The sequence below is a fragment of the Diabrotica virgifera genome, chromosome 6 (genome assembly GCF_917563875.1).
Source record: "Diabrotica virgifera virgifera chromosome 6, PGI_DIABVI_V3a".
NCBI classification, from domain to species: Eukaryota; Metazoa; Arthropoda; class Insecta; order Coleoptera; family Chrysomelidae; genus Diabrotica; species Diabrotica virgifera.
The window spans coordinates 220,621,155-220,640,327 of NC_065448.1; the positions used below are offsets into that span (position 1 = coordinate 220,621,155).

Genomic DNA, 19,173 nt, shown 5'->3' on the forward strand with positions numbered 1-19,173 from the left:
TGTATATTTTGGATGACAATATATAGTTTAAAGCACCCGAAAAGCTAGGGGGTGGCACGGCCTCCCTGACAGCGTGCCTGCATGGGGGTCCATGCAGATACTCGTACAACCCCAGCCTTGGGGACGTTATATGTGTTTTAATGAAACAGTGAGACCCACATTTCCGAAGATCAAACCGGTCACTGACCTACCTATCTGACCGCCCATAACCTGGAGTGGTATCTATCTGACTCTGACCCCCAAGCTGTAACACCACCCCACCCCATCGCAGTACGTAACGAATGAGGAGGCTTTGTACTGAACGTTTCCTTGGATGCCCTGGGTAGTGGGACATCTTCTGTATTACTTTATGTGGTTAAACCACCTGATTTTAGGGGTAGCTAGAAGAGCTTCTCTCCATATTAATGACTTGATTTTGGACTTGTGTCCTAAAAATGTGTGTTCCAGGCAGCGAGGTATTGACTTAGTCGGTGTTCCCCTATTCGCAAATGTTCCCGGTAAATAAAGTTCTTTTACAGTTTTATTGGATCCATGATCTGACAGATTAACTTCATTTTAATTTTTTTAAGAAATTGGCTAAGAGAACTAAGATTGTTTTTGTCATTTCTTATTTTTCGGTTTCTTCTTCGGTTCGTGCCCCAGATAATTTTTTTTTAATACATTTTTATTTAACTAAATAAAAATAATAACTTTAAAACCTCAAGATTATGTTGCTGCAGTAATGTGAAACCGTAATTTAATAATAGTACTGAGTAATTTTATATTAATTGAATGCAACACTAGATTCTTTAACGGCAGAGTACAACTGACAAACTATTCTGTATTAGTACCTATAGGTATAACCACATGAAATAATACTAAATCTAAATATCTCTAAACTAAACTTTATGTAAAATGTTTATTTTAAATATTATGTTTTTATGAGATTAATACTCGATACCTATTAATAAGTACATAATACTTAAATTACACAGGCGGCAAGAAAACAGTATCACAATCGTGTTTATTTTACTAAATCGTGTTTATTTTAGAAATCATTCATTTCCTCTCATAACTACTGCTGATACAAAACTTAACAACTTGCAAGAAATTTGAAGAAAATAAATAAAACATTCTCATTTAGAGCAAAGTTGTTTGGTTGAAATATAATATATTTGACCAATAAATTATATTACTACATGGTATTTAAGGATTCAATGCGGCATTGCATATTTTTGTATATTTTACATGTGTGATATGCAAAACTAACAAACACTGATTAGGGTATTATGACGAATTTAAACCACATTTTAAAAAAATGAATTTTTCTATTTTAGTATTTTGCATAACACCAGCAGAAAAAAAGCTCATTCTGGCGCCCCCCAAACAGGGGCGCCCGCCTGCAGTGCATCCCTTGCAGGCCCGTTATCGCCGGCCCTGAATATAGTTGTGTCTTTGTATGCATTGTTAGTTGTTTCGGTTTTATAATGTTTTAAACAAAGGACATACATACATCTGTTGCTGGCTTGTATCCTATTGTTTACTTCTTGTGATCCGATATCCTAGAGCTATTCCAGGTCAAATCAACACACTTTGAACTCATTTTTTTCCTGACCTATTTAGATTTTGTTAAAATTTAGAGTACTCATAGTGGATGATTAGGTGAAGAAAAATACAAAATTTTAAATTTTTATCTCAAGCCGCTTCTGAAATATGGTTATGTAAAATTTTCCAAAAAAAATCCAAAACACCGCGACCATACTCTTTCGGAATGGTTGTAGAATATGTCCTAATTGAGCTAGAATGCTATGAGAGGTGTCATTTTGCAGCATTTTTAAAACTCTTTACAGTGATATATTATACAACATGATGTTATGGTAAACAAGTTTTTTTTTCCAACGAAAAAAAAATATATTTTGATTAAGTTTTTTTCCAAAAAGTACATAATTTAAAATTTTCATAATATTTCTACACATACATAGTACAGTCTAACCCGCTTATTAGAATACCGGTTAAAAGCATATCCCGGTTTAAGGAATAGAAATTTGAGTTTCCACCTTTCTACATAGACATCAATGATCGGTTATTAGAATATCCCGGTTATAGGAATACTTTTCCTTGGCACGAAGGCTATTCCAATAAGCGGGTTCGACTGTACTGTTATTAATAACATATAAAAATTTTATCATGGGATGGTGATGGGTTCAAAATAAAAAAAATTAATTTCACATTTTTAATATAATTGTTTATACAGGGTGGCACAAAAGAATGTATGTAATTTATTTAATTTAACCCAGATATTACTACCGTCCTTTTAAAAGGCAGTGTAAATTATGCGTAATTTAGGTTAGTACAGCTACCAACTGATAGATGGCTCTAGATGGAGTGTTTTCAAGAGCCAGCATTCGACAAGTTTTAACGATTTTAGTGCGCGCACATGCTGTAATTGTGAGGTTATCTGTGTAAATTGCCAGGTTTTGGACTACAAAATGGATGCTTATAATTGGAGGTAAGTCTAGAATTAAAAAACTGTTATTTCACGGCATTGGCATGTGGATTATTGTATAATAGGGACTTATGTACGTATATTCTTGGCTCGAATAGTTGTCACGTTGTTTCAAAGGCTCGCCGCTTGGGATTTCATTTTGTTCTTTTAAAAGGACGGTAGTAATTAGTACTACCAACGTGCGTATTGTTTCAGGAGGCCTCTCAAATTGCATGAGCTCAGGGCCGGACTGGCTCATAAAAAAGGCGCCAACCCAAATTATAAAAAAGGCGCCAGCCCAAATTCTAAAAAAGGAGCCAACCTAATATCTAAACAATGGCGCCAGACCTCCCTCTTAAGCTTTGACATCAAACTTTTTTGAAATCCTAACGCGTGTAAAGTAAATCAATATTTCTAATTTTAATTTAAATCCATAAAATAATTTACTATTTTTATTGGGAATAGTAAATTATATTAAGATTCCACAACAATATAGCTTCAGTTTCCCAGTATCCGTCTTTGATACTCTCTGAAGACTTCAAAACAATTTTCGAAAAGTGTGAGTAATTTTCACTTGCTACTACAAAAGAATCTATTAATTCAAAAACATTTAACAAAAATCATGATGATTTGTGTTCAATAGAAGTCACCTTTTGAATTTTTTCAAATTATTTACTAAATTCCATATAGCATAAGAGTAAACCTCGATAAAAAATCCGCAACCACACACGGTGTCAGGCGATCCGTGCCTAAGTGGTGAATGGCCTAACGTCAGACGGTCGCAAACGAAGCCCTCGGAGAACTGGTGAAACTCCTTTGTAATTCAAGCCTAAGCGTTGGCAAGGGCGCACTGCCTCGCCAGACAGTATAATTCGCTCCTACTCGTGGAAACTATATGGATAAGTATTTAATTTAATTAATTTAAGCAATTAATTTAAGAAGGGGATTAGCGTTAAAAGCACTAAAGAAGGCATAAGAGGGGACCTCATCCTCGAAGTGACAGAGAAAGAACAGAACGAGCGCCTGAAGAAGACTTTCGTGGCCCGCACGGGACGGAGAGAAACGCAGTAGAGGTTGTCCGGGGCTATCAGGTCCAGGTGTACCTATTTGATATAGACGGAGGAGTCTCAAGGTAGAAATCCTGAGACAAGTTCGGAGGTATACCGGCAGCAGGAAGCCTGACGACGTCAAACTCATTTGTATAAGGGAAAATAGTGAACACAAACGTCACGGTTGGACTGACACGTATCGCAGCCAAGAAGGCACTGGAAAGAGAACATATACCTATTGGCTGGAACTCATGCAAGATACGGGAGAGACTGCGTGTCCAGGTGTGCTTTAGATGCCTGCATTTCAGGCATAGTAAAACGGACTACAAGAGAGAAAACAGGGAGGACTCCTACTACATATGTGATAAGGAGGGGGTACCAGTCACGAGAGTGCAGTAGTGAGACGACTTTTTCCCTCACTTTTAGAGAATCGGGTCACAGTGCCCGGAGTGTAAAAAACTGATCCTGGAAAAGCGGGGCCTCAAGAAACAACATCCTGCCACAAGCGATGAGAAAAGGATGGGTGAAAACATCTACGGCCAGGAATCAGACAGCGTATGGGTAAGTAAGTTAGGAAGATAAGAACCATCTAATACGCAGTTCCTTTAAATAAATGTGGGAAGGGCGAGGGCCGCTCACGACGTTGCAGAGGCATTCGCACGAAGGAAAGGTATGACATTTGGTCTTTCGACAGAGAATCGTTAAAGATAGGGGATGTGACGTGACGGTATACGTAGTGAACGGAGGTATTGGAATCACCAGACACTCTGTTAAGAATGTTAATAGGTATGTTAAGGCATAAGTTGTAGACCGCCTGGCGTACAATTGTTATGTTTCACCAAACGTCCCGCTTCGAGAGGGGAATACCTATCAGAATGGATCCACGCTATGGGGCTTACCGTGCTAAATGACCTACGTTCGTAAGAAGTAATAGTGAATCATTTCTGGACCTCTCGCAGGTTTCAACATTACTTCTAAACAGTGCCATAAGCTGGACTGGTTTGGAAGAACAATCGCTCAGCTTACATAAGTATGTGAGTTTTGAACTAAGGAGCAAAAGGAAGAAACGGAAAGATGAATCGATCTAAAAAGATTTTCAAATCAGGAAGCTTTTGTGGGTACTCTTGGCTTGATTGGTCCGATATGCGAGGATTTGAAGGAGTTGATCGAGAGATCAGGTATCAGATAACCAAATAGCTTAGATGCGACGCGTAGTGCTTTCGCGTATAAATATCCATTATTTGATAAACAGCGGAAATTGATACCCATGAAAGGTGCTCCAGTCGTAAAAATGGTCTTCGAGGGCGCCGCTCGTTGCATCTAAGCTATTGTTTATAATAGAAACAGCGGAAATTGATACCCACGAAAGGCGCCCGAATCATAAAAATAGTCTTTGAAGGCGCTGCGCGTCGCATCTAAGCTATTTGATTATCTGATACCTGATACAAGTTGTATTTTATTGTACCCACTGGCTTTATTATTTAGGAGTTTGGGACACAACAATCCTGCATGTATAATGTGGTTTTGGAGCACTGAAAACCAAACCTGTATATTTTAGTCCAATTGTGGAATATAACACTCTTTGTATCAGGTATCAGATAATCAAATAGCTTAGATGCGACGCGCAGCGCCCTCGGAGATCATTTTTCGATTTGGGCGCCTTCCATAGGTATAAATATCCGTTATTTGATAAACAGTGGAAATTGATACCCACGAAAGGTGCACCAATCGTAAAAATGGTCTTCGAGGGCTCCACTCGCTATTTTTATAATAGAAACAGCGGAAATTGATACCCACGAAAGGCGCCCGAATCACAAACATAGTTTTCGAGGGCGCCGCGCGTCGCATCTAAACTATTTATTACAATAGAAACAGAGGATATTGAACCTACGAAAGGCGCCCGAATAGTAAAAATGGTCTTCGAGGGCGCCGCGTATCGTATCTAAGCTATTTGATTATCTGATATCTGGTATTTTGTTGTACCCACTGGCTTTATTATGTAGGTTTCTGGTGCGCCTTCGGTGCCAAACGGCGAAATCAGAAGCAAGTAAAAACATTTTTTAGGCGAATGATAGCTGCATCATTTTTGTGTAAAGGTTCAAAAAATTTTTTTTCAGCGTTTAATTTTTTTAATGGATAGATACTAACCAAGGCAAAAGGCGCACCGGCCCGTGGGCCGGTGGGCCGGCGGCCCAGTCCGGGCCTGCATGAGCTATTAGAAGAGCTTGATTCTGATGAAATCCCAGTCCCTCCAGATGGTTTGATCATATTTCCCCCAGAAAATGCCAATGATGATGTCACCGATTGCGACTCCGGCGATGAAGAACTAACTACAATAAATAATTTACCGGGTAGTCAGTTGAGAAACGATGTAGAACTTGTTTTTGACAACGCGACTGAATTACCACAAGATTCTGTGAATTACAGCCTACCAGAAGAAGATTCGGATGATGGCAATATACCATTGGCTTTGTTTCTTTCCAAGGAAAAGCTGCCCCATCAATTAGAGAAGAGAATATCTGCACACTGGATTCAAGGAGACTTGTATCAACACCCTGATTGTACTTACTGGAAAACTCAATTTGGACCGAAAATGACTCAGTCGCCGATGGAAATTTTCAATTTGTTTTTTGATGATGAAGTCATCAATTTGGTTACCGAATACACTAACATCTACGCAGGACAAAGAAATCTTTTGAACGACATTACTCAAAATGAGATTCGATGTTTTATAGGCGTTCTTGTATTGAGTGGTTATGTGGTTGTGCCGAAAAGGTACATGTACTGGGAAAATCGTGACGATTCGCACAACGCAATGGTGGTAGCTGCTATATCTAGGGATAGATTTTCCCACATAATGAAAGTTTTGCATGTTTGCAATAACTTGTCATTAGATAAATTTGATAGATTTGCCAAGATGCGACCCCTGTTCGACGTAATAAACAAAAAATTTATACAATTTTCCCCTTTAGAACAACATCACAGCATAGATGAGGCAATGGTTCCGTATTTTGGTCGCCATCCCACAAAACAATTCATCAGGGGAAAACCAATCCGTTGGGGGTACAAAATGTGGGTAGGAGCCCTTCGTCTGGGATACATAGTTTGGTTTTCTCCTTACCAAGGTAATTCCACTACAATACCTGAACAATATAAAGTCCTTGGATTGGGTGCATCAGTAGTTATATCCTATGCAGACAGATTGAATGAAGTATGGCCTCAAAGGCGATTCCATCTTATTTTTGATAATTATTTTACTTCTATTCATTTACTGCATGAGCTAAAACAAAGAGGCATATTTGGTACAGGCACTGTAAGGGAAAATCGCACCATGAAATGCCCTTTACCCTGTTCATCTATTATGAAAAAAACTGAACGTGGTAAATACGAGTATCGTCTTGATAAAAATACAGGAATAGTGGTTTGCCGCTGGCATGATAATAATATCGTTTCTATTGCTTCCAATTTTGTACCAGTAATGCCTTGCTTCTCTGTAAAGAGATTTTCACCAGCAGAGAAAAAACATATTCAAGTTCCTCAACCAAATATTGTTAGAATATACAACAACTTCATGGGCGGCGTTGATCGCAGTGACCAGAACATCAGTTTATATCGAGTGTCCATAAGAGGAAAGAAATCGTATTTTCCCCTTTTTGCTCATTGCGTTGATATGGCTATTCAAAATGCGTGGCAGATTCACAAAACTAAAGACGGTAAACTGGATCAACTTGAATTTAGAAGATCTATTGCAACTAATATTTTGGAAACTTTTAAAAAAGAAACAAAACGCGGACCTTCTAAGCGGAATTCGAATTCGGTAGCCAATTCAAGATATGACGGTATTAACCACTTGGTTCTTTATCAAGAAAAGCAATCGCGATGTGGATATTGTCACAAAAAAGTCCAGTTTTTGTGTGAAAAGTGCAAAATACCTTTACATCCAAAATTTTGTTTTAAATCCTTTCATTCTTTGTAAATTGATACTAATAAAATATATATGATATCTGGTACCGTATATTACTACCGTCCTTTTAAAAGAACATGTCAAAACTTGACAGGTATCGTCATAAAAAAATATATGATTGTGTTTTTTGGTTCCATATGCTATAATTTCCATGAAAATTCGAAATTAATTCAAAATGTTAACAATAAAAGTTTCAGTAATATCTGGGTTAAAATAGATTTATAAATATACAGTGCTAGTCAAAAGTCCGTACCCCCCCTCGTATCTTTTGAACAGTTATACCTATAATAGTGAAATTTGGAGGGAGGAAATAAACGGACGTAAGCTTCTTAACTAGTCATGACAGGTGACGTAATAGTGACAGATGACGTTGCAGAGCCACTGTGACCGATAATTTTAAATGGGACCCTATGGCAAGTGATACCTCGTTTGAAAGGTATTCAAAATACCTATTCAGTTATACTATTTTTTTTGGGTTTTAGTTGATTTGAATTTTGGTGAATAAATTAAATGAATATAATATTTTAGTTTCGCATTTAATTAATAAAAATTCAACTGTCCGCCTATGGTTTTTTTTGTCAAAAAGGTTGACGTTTTTCAATTCTCTAGTAGTTTTTACGTCAACATCAACCTTTTTGACAAGTAATTATATGCGGAATTTTGAATTTTTATTAATTAAATGCGAAACTCCAATTTTATATTTATTTCATTTATTCATCAAAATTAGTTTAAACTCAAACAAAATTAGTATGACTGAATAGGTATTTTGAATACCTTTCAAACGAGGTATCACTTGCCATAATGTCCCATTTAAAATTATCGGTCACAGTGGCTCTGTAACGTCATCTGTCACTATTACGTCACCTGTCATGACTAGTTAAGAAGCTTACGTCCGTTTATGTCCTCCCTCCAAATTTCACTATTATAGGTAGAACCGTTCAAAAGATACGAGGGGGGGTACGGACTTTTGACTAGCACTGTATAAATATATTTTAAACTAAATAAATTACATCCTTCTTTTTTTGTCAATTAGTTTAAATGAAAAATTTTTTTGCCACCCTGTATAAACAATTATCTTAAATAACTTTTCGAATGAGCTAGCACACGACCCCTAGTCTCATTTAAAAAATCATCGATTACGTCATCACGCCCAGATGGATGAGGTCACCAGATATATATGCCAAAACATTACAATTTAAAAATAAAAAATGACCTGTATCGGTATTTTCCTTAAAGTCGGCAGCTTGTGAAATTACGAATTTATTCCTTTCATTTTCAAATTAATTTTTTTTATGTTGAACCCATCACCATCCATGATAAAATTTTTATGTTATTAACAACAGTACTATGTATTTGTAGGAATATTATGAAAATTTTAAATTATGTACTTTTTGGAAAAAAACTTAATCAAAATATATTTTTCTTGTTTGAAAAAAACATGTTTATCATAACATCAGTTTGTATATATCACTGTAAAGAGCTTTAAAAATACTGCAAAATGACACCTCTCCCAGCATTCTAGCTCAATTAGGACAGCTTCTACAATCATTCCAAAAAAGTATGGTCAAACCTACTCATGGGCAAAATTATAAACAAAGTAACATGGGCACAAAGTAACACGATGGGCAAGAAAATAATTATTATGGTGTGTTGCGCAGATGATGCAGCAATTATTTCCGAATCAGAAGATGATCTTCAGAGACAGCTCTTTCAAATAAGCCGGCAACTAAATATGGACATTTCTACCAACAAAACTAAATGTATGACAATAACAAAAGATCCGTTCAGATGTAAGTTATTGGTTGAGAACAACCCCATAGAACAGGTGATGCAATTCAGATATCTGGGCATAGATATATCAAGCACTCACGACCCAGTAAAGGACCTGAGGAGTTAGATCAACAAAGCATCTGTATTATCAGGATGTCTGCGGGAGATAGTCTGGTCAAATCCGTATATGCGCACAGATAGTAAAATTAGAATACAAGACTTGCATACGACCGATCATGACATATGGCACAGAAGTGCGCGAAGACACCAACAAAACGAAACAGATGCTAAGGGTTGTCGAAATGAAAACCCTAAGAACAATAGTGGGAAAAACAAGAAGAGACATGGTGAGAAGTACAAACATTAGAGAGCAATGCAAAATTCAAGATATTGTAAGATGGGGAAGGCAGCGCAAGAGGATGTGGTACAACCATGTAAGACGAATGGATGAGAATAGACTCACAAAAATTGTCCCAGAAAACAACCCGCCCGGTTCAAGACACACCTAAAAGATGGAGGGATAGTTGGCAATCTACCTCCCAGGAAATTAACCAGAGGCAGCTTCAGAAGGTACAGATCGAAAGATATCCAAGAAGTAAAAGAAGAAGATTCTCTATATAAATACATATAACAAAACAATAAAAATTCGAAAGATAACAATATATTGTTCGTCCGGTATAACTTTTTTCATGCGTCACGATTCATTTTCAAACAAATTAAGTCAAAACATAAAGTGAAACGTACGCCGCCGATGTGTGTAGTATACAAAATGTATATACACATCGACGTTGGTTTCACTTTATGTTTCGACTTAATTTGTTTGAAAATGAATCGTGACGCATGGGAAAAGTTATAGCAGACGAACAATATATGTCATGTGTAATAAGACAGCTAAGAGATATACTAGTTCAGAGAAATAAGGAAAAAAAATATGCTGTTGGTGACACAACCCCCTCCAGGCCGAAACCAAATTTTTTTAGTAGTATGGACATCTATAATAATAACCTATATATGTTTCCTGCAGCCGATTTTGATGATATACTTAGTTATAAACAAATGAAGATCAAAAAACGGTAAATTTTCGCTTTTTTCGTCTATTACCAAAAAGTTAAGCATTTTAAACAAATTTGAGAGTAAAAAATTCATAAATCGTATAAAAAAACTTCAATATGGCGTTCGCTGAATATATCTATCCTTATTGGTTGCTTAGAAAATGGCAAAATAAATAATAAATTTTGAGTTATTTATAAATATTCATAACTTGTGTAAAAATTAACTCAGAACCTTATTATACGGAATGTTGAGACACACGGTGTTTAAGTCACACCCTAAATTTCAAAGCAATTGGTCAAATAGTCTAAAAGTTATTTAATTTGTTTATCCCAAATTAATTTTTTTTGCAGCACTATAAGTCAGAAAATGATGAAGTTAAGTAATACTTTGGATAGTTTCTGAAAGAAGAAAATTTACACTATTAATTTAATTTAAAAAAAATGACAAAAAATAATTCTAAATATTGCAAAATTATTTTGCAAGAACATGTGAATTAAAAAAACGGGGGGCTAACTTCGTCCCTAATTGTCCTAGGACAATTGTTTTTCTTTCTAAATGTGTATAAAAATTCAGTCTTTCCAAATATGAAAAAATAATTTTTCTACGGATAACGGTTAAAAAGTTATTCTAATTGTTTATAAGTATGCAAAAAATCGACATGTTTTTGCAAAATAATTTCACACTGTTTAAAATTACTTTTTGTCATTTTTTTTTAATCAAGTCAATAGTATAAATGTTCTTCTTTCATAAACTGTCCGAAGTATTACTGTAACCTCATAATTTCCTGACTAACAATGTTGCAAAAAAAAAAATGAATTTTTGATAAACAAATTAAATAACTTTTAAACTATTTGACCAATTGCTTTGAAATTTACAATTTAATTTAAGCATAAGAAGAGTCTCAGCATTCCGTGTAATAAGAAGGTTCTAAGTTAATTTTTACATAAGTTATGAATATTTATAAAAACTCAAAATTTATTATTTATTTTGCAATTTTCTAAGCAACCAATAAGGATAGACCTATTCAGTGAACGCCATATTGAAGTTTTTTATACGATTTATGAGTTTCTTACTCTCAAATTTGTTTAAAATGCTTAACTTTTTGGTAATAGATGAAAAAAGCGAAAATTTACCGTTTTTTGATCTTCATTTGTTTATAACTATGTATATCATCAAAATCGGCTGCAGGAAACATATATAGGTTATTATTATAGATGTCCATACTACTCAAAAAATTTGGTTTCGGCCTGGAGGGGGATGTGTCACGAGAAAAATCTTATTTCTCTGGACTATACATTGTACACCTCATAATACAGGGCAATATCGCCGAAAGATTGCCCAGGCCCGAGGAGAAACATATCCTGCCTCCGAGAGTGGTATCAAGAGCTGATATCTTTAGAGCTGCCGTAAACAAACTTATTATTACCAATATGATCGCCAACGTTCGATAATTGGACAAGGTACTGAAAGAAGACAATAAATCTCATTTTCGGAATATTATGAGATAAACCGGTCATTTAATATTTCTGGTACCTATGTCTTATTGTTGTCCAAGTTTGTTTAGCCTCTTAATTTATACTAAATATAAGTATAGTGTTTCCTAGTCGTTTTTGTTTAACTACTCTCTTTCACAGAAAGCACGGAATCTACTGAAAGCAGGATGTCTTCTCAAGATGTAAATTATTTAAAAGAACACTTAGGAACCCCGCTAACATTGGCACTTGCAGAAATAACTGCCATACAACCACGAGATCCAATCCACTATCTCGGCCATTGGCTGTTCAAATATCGGTACAACGAAGAGGTAGCTACTATTAAACAGATTGAAATTAGTCAGTTGACAGAAGAAAGAGAAAGGCTGGCAAAAATAAGATGGGTCAGTATTGTTGCACTTATTTCTAAGCACTTTTATTCAAAACAGCAAATAATATTACAATACATACTTGATAACAACTAAATCACAGAACTATTAGACCAAGAGGCAGCGCTGAAAAATCTCTTTGAATTTACTAAAGGTGGATTTTTCACAATTGATTACTGTGAGTGTGTAGAGAAAGATACTGCGATCGGTCAAGCGAAACGTAGAACAGGGGTAACTGAGAGGGTATCAAAGTTGCTTTCCTACGAAGGTAATTATTTCCATTTACTAAGGCTGAAAATCAGTAGACGCATTCTAAATTAAATATAAATAAAAGTTATTATAGTCGGTCAGCTGTATTACGGGACAGAGCCGGTCGGTCGGCCCCAATAGTCGATTGAGGAAATGAAGCATTTTGGCTCGCAATTTTTTCGTCCAGTATGGATTTACTTGAAATTTTCACAGAAGGTAGGGAATAGTCCAAGGATCATTTTATATATCATGCCGCTATCATAAGCTAAAACCTTGGGGGTGGTTGCCACCCCATCTCGGAGGTGGGAATTTTTTATTACATTTTAACCATGTAATTCGATGGAAAAAGTGATTCAAAGAAAAAAATGTTTTTTACATTTTCTTCGTAAAACTAATATTTTTCGAGTTATTCGCGCTTGAAAATTAACAGTTTTTCGACGAAAAAATCGACTTTTTTAGAGGGTTTTTTGAGAATACATACCTCGAAAAATATGCATAACTGTAGATATCGAAATTGTATCTTTTAGTAACACAAACCAAATTCTTTTCCTATAATATTTTTAAGACCAATACAAACCGAGATACGGCATGTTGAAGGTTGGCTTTTTTCGTCAAACGCATAATTTGAAATACTCAAAGCCAAATAATGGGAAACATTTGCATTTTTTGAGGAAAACTTAAATAACCTTTTTTCAAGTATACAATTAGACCTTTCAAAAAATAATAATAAAAAGTTTCTAGCATGAAAATTAAGCGACTTATAATCAAAAAAATGTCGGCACCTGCTTTTCTCTACGAAAAAAATCAGTGAAAACAACCCCCTAACTACCTCCCTAATTCAAAATTTGTCTTCACCTTTCTATAGTTCCTTTTATATTTATATTATCAATATACTCGAGAAGTTTGACCTATTTAAAATGCTTAATTTTGGAAAAATTGATTTTTTGCAATTTGGTATTTTTCACCTTTTACTTCAAAATATCTCCGAAAATACTGAAGATACGAAAAAAATTATAAACTACTAAATTGTAGCTTTTTTAATGACTAATTACCCTGTGCATAGATTTTCATTACAGTGAATAGTTAGCCAGATATACCTGTTTAAAACCTATATTTACTAGCAAATATTCCCTTATTCGAGCCCTTTAAACCCGCCCTAATTAAAAACTAAGGGATCTTACGGAATTTAATTTACAGTCTTAAAGCTCTTTAAAAATCCTTCAAAATCATTTTTGAAGAAACTTTTTATCGCCAAAAATATATATAATATTTTTCGAGGTATTCTCAAAAAACCCTCTAAAAAAGTCGATTTTTTCGTCGAAAAACTGTTAATTTTCAAGCGCGAATAACTCGAAAAATATTAGTTTTACGAAGAAAATGTAAAAAACATTTTTTTCTTTGAATCACTTTTTCCATCGAATTACATGGTTAACATGTAATCAAAAATTCCCACCCCCCCGAGGAGGGGTGGCAACCACCCCCAAGGTTTTAGCGTATGATAGCGGCATGATACAGAAAATGATCCTTGGACTATTCCCTACCTTATGTGAAAATTTCAAGTAAATCCATGCTGCACGAAAAAATTGCGAGCCAAAATGCTTCATTTCCTCAATCGACTATTGGGGCCGACCGATCGGCTCTGTCCCGTCATACAGCTGACCAACTATACAGTAGGAAAAATGAAAGAATACCCATGAACGAACATATAAAACACGCTGTATTTTCCTGTCACCGTGTCATACAAAAAATTGGCCAGCGCAAGTACATGTAATAATTATTATTACATATACTTGCGCTGGGCAATTTTCTTTGTGACACGGTGACAGGAAAATACAGCGTGTTTTATATGTTCGTTCATGGGTATTCTTTCATTTTTCCGACTGTAATAACTTTTATTTATATTTAATTTAGAATGTGTGTACTGATTTTCAGCCTTAGTAAATGGAAATAATTACCTTCGTAGGAAAGCAACTTTGATACCCTCTCAGTAACCCCTGTTCTACGTTTCGCTTGACCGACCGCAGTATGTTTCTCTACACATTCACAGTAATCAACTGTGAAAAATCTAGCTTTAGTAAATTCAAAGAGATTTTTCAGCGTTGCCTCTCCGTCTATATCCAAACATTCAATTATTATTACTACTTGCATTGTCAACTTTCTGTATACATTTCATATTCTGTATATATCATACATTTTCTGGCGTTCCAGAGGTCACAAGACATTTCGGGATATTTCGATGATATCTCGAACATTCTAGACTTTTAATCTATTTATCTACAAGCGAGGTTCCTACACCCTTTGCAGCGTCTCGCATTTCGACCGCCACCGTTTTCTGTCCATCCATTCGTCTTCTTTTGATGGCTCTATCTCTCATGATGTGCCGTACATTTTCTTCTCAGGCAACTGATGGCCTTTCCCTTCTTCTTCTTTGTTGTTGTATGTAATTTAAAGCTTTCTTTTGCCATCTATCTTCATTCATTCGTTTCACGTGACCATACCACACTAGTTCGTTTCAATTCTATCTACACTGGATTATACAGTATTTTTCCTCCTTCTAATATCTTCATTCCTGATGTGATCTGTTTTGGATTTACCACACACTCTCCTTAGATAATCCACTTCTATTAATCCTATTATTTTTCTATCTTTTTTCGTGATCTGCCAAACTTCTGTCCCATAAGTCATAATAGGCTCTCTAGCAAGGTACGATAGATTGTCAATTTCGTTTTTTGTCTTATATCTTTAGATCTTAGTAGAGAGCTTAAAATGTTTACCGCTTTTTTGCCCTGCTGCGTTGTTTTCGATGTCTCTTTTGGTAGTGCCTTCTTTAGATATTATAGTTCCGAGATATTTATGTTCTTTACATGTTTTTGTGGATCTAATTTCTAACTCTGAATCTTCTTCATCATCCGCTATTTTAAGATACTATGTTTTTGAAATATTCATATCGAGGCCCCATTTTTCATATTCTTTCTAAACATGTAGTCAATGTCTTCCTCATCATTCGCTACGACTACCTGATCATCTTCGAAAAACAAAGTTGTTAGATATTTACCACCACCGCCTATGTCTATTCCCATTCCGGATAATTGTTTCCTCCACTGCTCTTGCGATGATTGAATATATATTTTAAATAAGGTCGGAGACAGACAACATCCTTGTTTAAGCCCCTTTGTTATTGGAAATGATTCAGATATAAAGTTTCCTTCTTTAACGACACTTCTTGCATTTTTGTATATATTTGCGATAGCATCCACATACTCTACCGAAACCTACTTTTCTCAATACTTGAAACAGTTTTTTTAAAGGTACCGTATCGTATGCCTTCTATAAATCTACAAACAATAGATCTTTGACAACAATAGATACTTCTTCTTTTTCGTCAAGGTACTTTTTCTTCCCCAACACAAATATGCGTTCTTTGTATTCTAATGATTTCTCTTGAACCTGCTTCATTAAAAATTTGTTGTTCTTCTGCTAATGTTATAATTTTATTCAGTTTGTTTGTTGTTCATTTTGGTTGTTAATTCTGATGTTATGTTTAATAAATTAATTCCTCAGTAATTCTCCGGTTCGTATTTGTCTTCCTTTTTGAATAGATGTATTAAGATGCTTGATCTGCATACTTGTGGTATTTTATTTTGTTCTATTACTTTTTGGATTAGCATTGCAATTCTTGTAATTGTTCATTTAATACATTCTTCCCCTTTGCTAATTTCTGGCATTTGTACTCCAAATAGGGCTGTGTAGTTTTTGCATTATTTTGAATTGCCTTACACTGCTGTTTCAAAATTGACAACTACTGTTAATCAACCTATATACCGGGTGGACCAAAAGTCAGTAAGCCGTTTTGTATTTTAATAAAAGGAAAAACAACTGAAGCAAAAAAACGTTAATTGTAAATAAGTACGTACAAAGAAGCGCATGCTTTACATTTTATGTTCAAAATGTAAACCACCTTCATCAATACATTTTTGGCAACGTTTATACACAGTGAAACAAGTCTTTCTACAGACATCCAAGTTGGCACGGAGAACTTCAAATTGGCAAAAACTTTACCATTAAGGACTCCCCAAAAGACAAAATCACAGGGCGTCAAATCTGACGAACGCGCTAGCCATTCAATTGTGTCTCTTCTCCCTATCCAATCACTAAACTGGTCATTTAGAAACTCACGAACTTGCAATCCGTAATGAGGCGGTGCACCGTCTTGCTGAAACTATCGAATACATACCTTGTAACTGTGGATTATTTGCAAGGCCCTTCACAGAGCATATCTTTTCTTGGAGACGCCGCAAACTTGCGCGTGACTTTTTTTGATAGCGTTAACTGACTTTTGGTCCACCCGGTATTTGTACTTCTTCAACTACTATAAATTTTCGGCTAGTAAAAAATTCTCAAACTATACTTATTCTGTATCTAGCATAAGATAGTCGAAGAAGAGGCCAAAACCGCAGTAATGGAGATGATTGTAAGGGCAGAAGACGAAGCTATTCGCAAAGAATTGTTGAGGATTGAACGGGAGCTTCAAGAAGCTGAAGAGCAGGAGGAACAGCTAGCGGAAACACTACAAGGCAATCAGTGATTTTTTATTTTAATGTATTTAACGCTAAATTATAGTCTTATGTTGTAGCGTTTTCATTTTTCTAGTAATAACTACTCTCAAAATTTTGATTGTGCTGTACTATGATACGCCATATTTCGAATACTACCGCGGAGGTAGCTATGTACAGTGAAGAGTGCGCTAATAACCGGCCAAATAACGCAAAAGATGGAAAACATAATACGTTGTAAAATAAAAAGAGATGAAACTAGTAGAGGTAGGAAATTATCAATAGAAACCTATAAATTCGCGGGAATTTGGCAAGTGCCATTGTGACAAAATTTTATAAAATTCTCCCCGTGACAGTTTGACTCCGATACGCCTAAAGGTACGAAATTATCAATATAATGTAAATTTATACGTTTCTATTGATAATTTTCCACCTCTACTTTATCTTTTATTTCACAACGTATTATGTTTTCCGTTATTTTGCAGGTTATTAGTACACTCATCACTGTATACTCCTCCGACGATCCCTAATGAGGGTGACTCTTACGTAAGGGCGTTTATGGTCTTCTCTGAAAGAAATGAAAGATGTCTCATTTTCGTTTTACAGCGAATTATTTTATATTAGTTTTACCCCGAACTGAGTATCGGAACTAAGTTTTTGTTGGAATTTGGCCATAGTGAAGTGCAATTTTTAGACTTCGCTTTGCCTTCTTTCATTCACCGTTCGTTTGGTTTGTACCTCAAATAGAGGTTTTATTTCTCCGGAAATAGGGGATTAAATAAACAATGTATGACTTATAACTAATTCTTTATTGTTATTTATGTATTGCAAACACAGATTTCTCAGTTTTCAGTAATTAATTGATGTATTTCACTCAACTCCACGAGGCCTGTATCAGTATATCTCGAATTTCGGTATTCTTCAGAAGTCCATATCTCATACTCAACTCCTAAAAAAATCAAAAGCCGTTAGGACAACAATGTAGCACCATAATACTTTAGTGACAGAACAAAACGTATGTATATGTGGAAGACATTGTTTTACAAGTATTGAATCAAAAATAAAAAAATGTTACTTTCGTTAATAAAATAGTCTTTTATTGCGCATATAGAAAGACTGTTACTGTTACTGTAAGTTACATTTTACTTCGATGAAAAATATCAACTTTTTAAACACATTACAAGTACAAACGATGTCAGATTATAGAAACGAAGTACAATAAGTTTCTTATGAATTCCAAAAGTCGATGATTTCAATGACAGATCATTCAAAAAAATCTATAAACTGTTTATATAATATTTTCGTAATTGAATGAATTTACGAAATGTTTTACGAAGAGATAAAAACACAAAGATTCACAAAGTTATATGCAGGGACATCTTTATTGGGACTAAAACTTGAAAGTCATCTGCAATATTTCTAATGCTTCAATTTTGTTTCTCGGCCGTATTTTTAGCGTTTATGCTTCTAACCCAGATAATAGGACTAACTTATAACTGATATAATAAAAGTAAATTAGCACTTCGAGGCTTGACTTGACTAAGCAGGATTAATTTACAATCTTTCTCCATGCCTGTCTGTTCTTCGCTTTTTCTTTCCTAGAGCTTAACAAAATTTTTGGCATTCTAACTTGGATCATTTTGTGGGCATGTCCTAACCATCTAAGTATTTGTGCATTTATATTACAATTATTATATTAGGCTGTTTAAAGTATAATGGACAGACAAAAAGCAGATATAATAAAGAGACCATAAGAGAACATGTCAATTGTAAAAACACATATCTGTATAAAGCATTATGATACCGAATGTAAGTGATGAATAAAAATCGATGAAGTGAGGAACAATTGCCAAATAACATGTGCAATGTTTCTATATACAAGGAGAAAAGTAACAGTAATCAATGAATCAGTGCTGACGTGGCATAATAAAAATGTACATGGTCTGTTCAATAAACACACGCAACATATAAAACACACTGTGCTAATAATTATCCCATCGCGACTTTAAATTTTTTACAATAAAACCAAGCGCTTGTAATTTACATAAAAATACATGTCACATCTCTTTATTGGTAGGTATATAATACAGAAATTTTTAAAAACCTTGGCTATGCGCCACGTCCCAAACTATGGTTTAGCTGACCTCAAACTAGTCTAGCGAAACCGTACTTCGGTACTACCATTGTTTAAAAAGGAATAGTTGGTCAAC

General features: G+C 35.1%; 2 protein-coding genes across 4 annotated transcripts in view; one reads left to right on the forward strand and one right to left on the reverse strand.

Moving 5' to 3' along the window:
- Positions 1-17,042, forward strand: part of LOC126886718 (uncharacterized) — a 41,310-nt gene extending 24,268 nt beyond the window's left edge. For both annotated transcript variants that reach the window (XM_050653722.1, XM_050653723.1), the window contains exons 5-6: positions 11,935-12,176; positions 16,834-17,042. In XM_050653722.1, the coding sequence (XP_050509679.1) occupies positions 11,935-12,176; positions 16,834-16,995 (404 nt within the window). In that variant the 3' untranslated portion in view covers positions 16,996-17,042. The remainder of the gene's footprint in view (positions 1-11,934; positions 12,177-16,833) is intronic.
- Positions 17,043-17,753: 711 nt separating this feature from the next.
- Positions 17,754-19,173, reverse strand: part of LOC126886719 (TATA-binding protein-associated factor 2N-like) — a 42,571-nt gene continuing 41,151 nt past the window's right edge. For both annotated transcript variants that reach the window (XM_050653727.1, XM_050653725.1), the window contains exon 6: positions 17,754-17,912. In XM_050653727.1, coding sequence (XP_050509684.1) covers positions 17,806-17,912 — 107 coding nt within the window. In that variant the 3' untranslated portion in view covers positions 17,754-17,805. The remainder of the gene's footprint in view (positions 17,913-19,173) is intronic.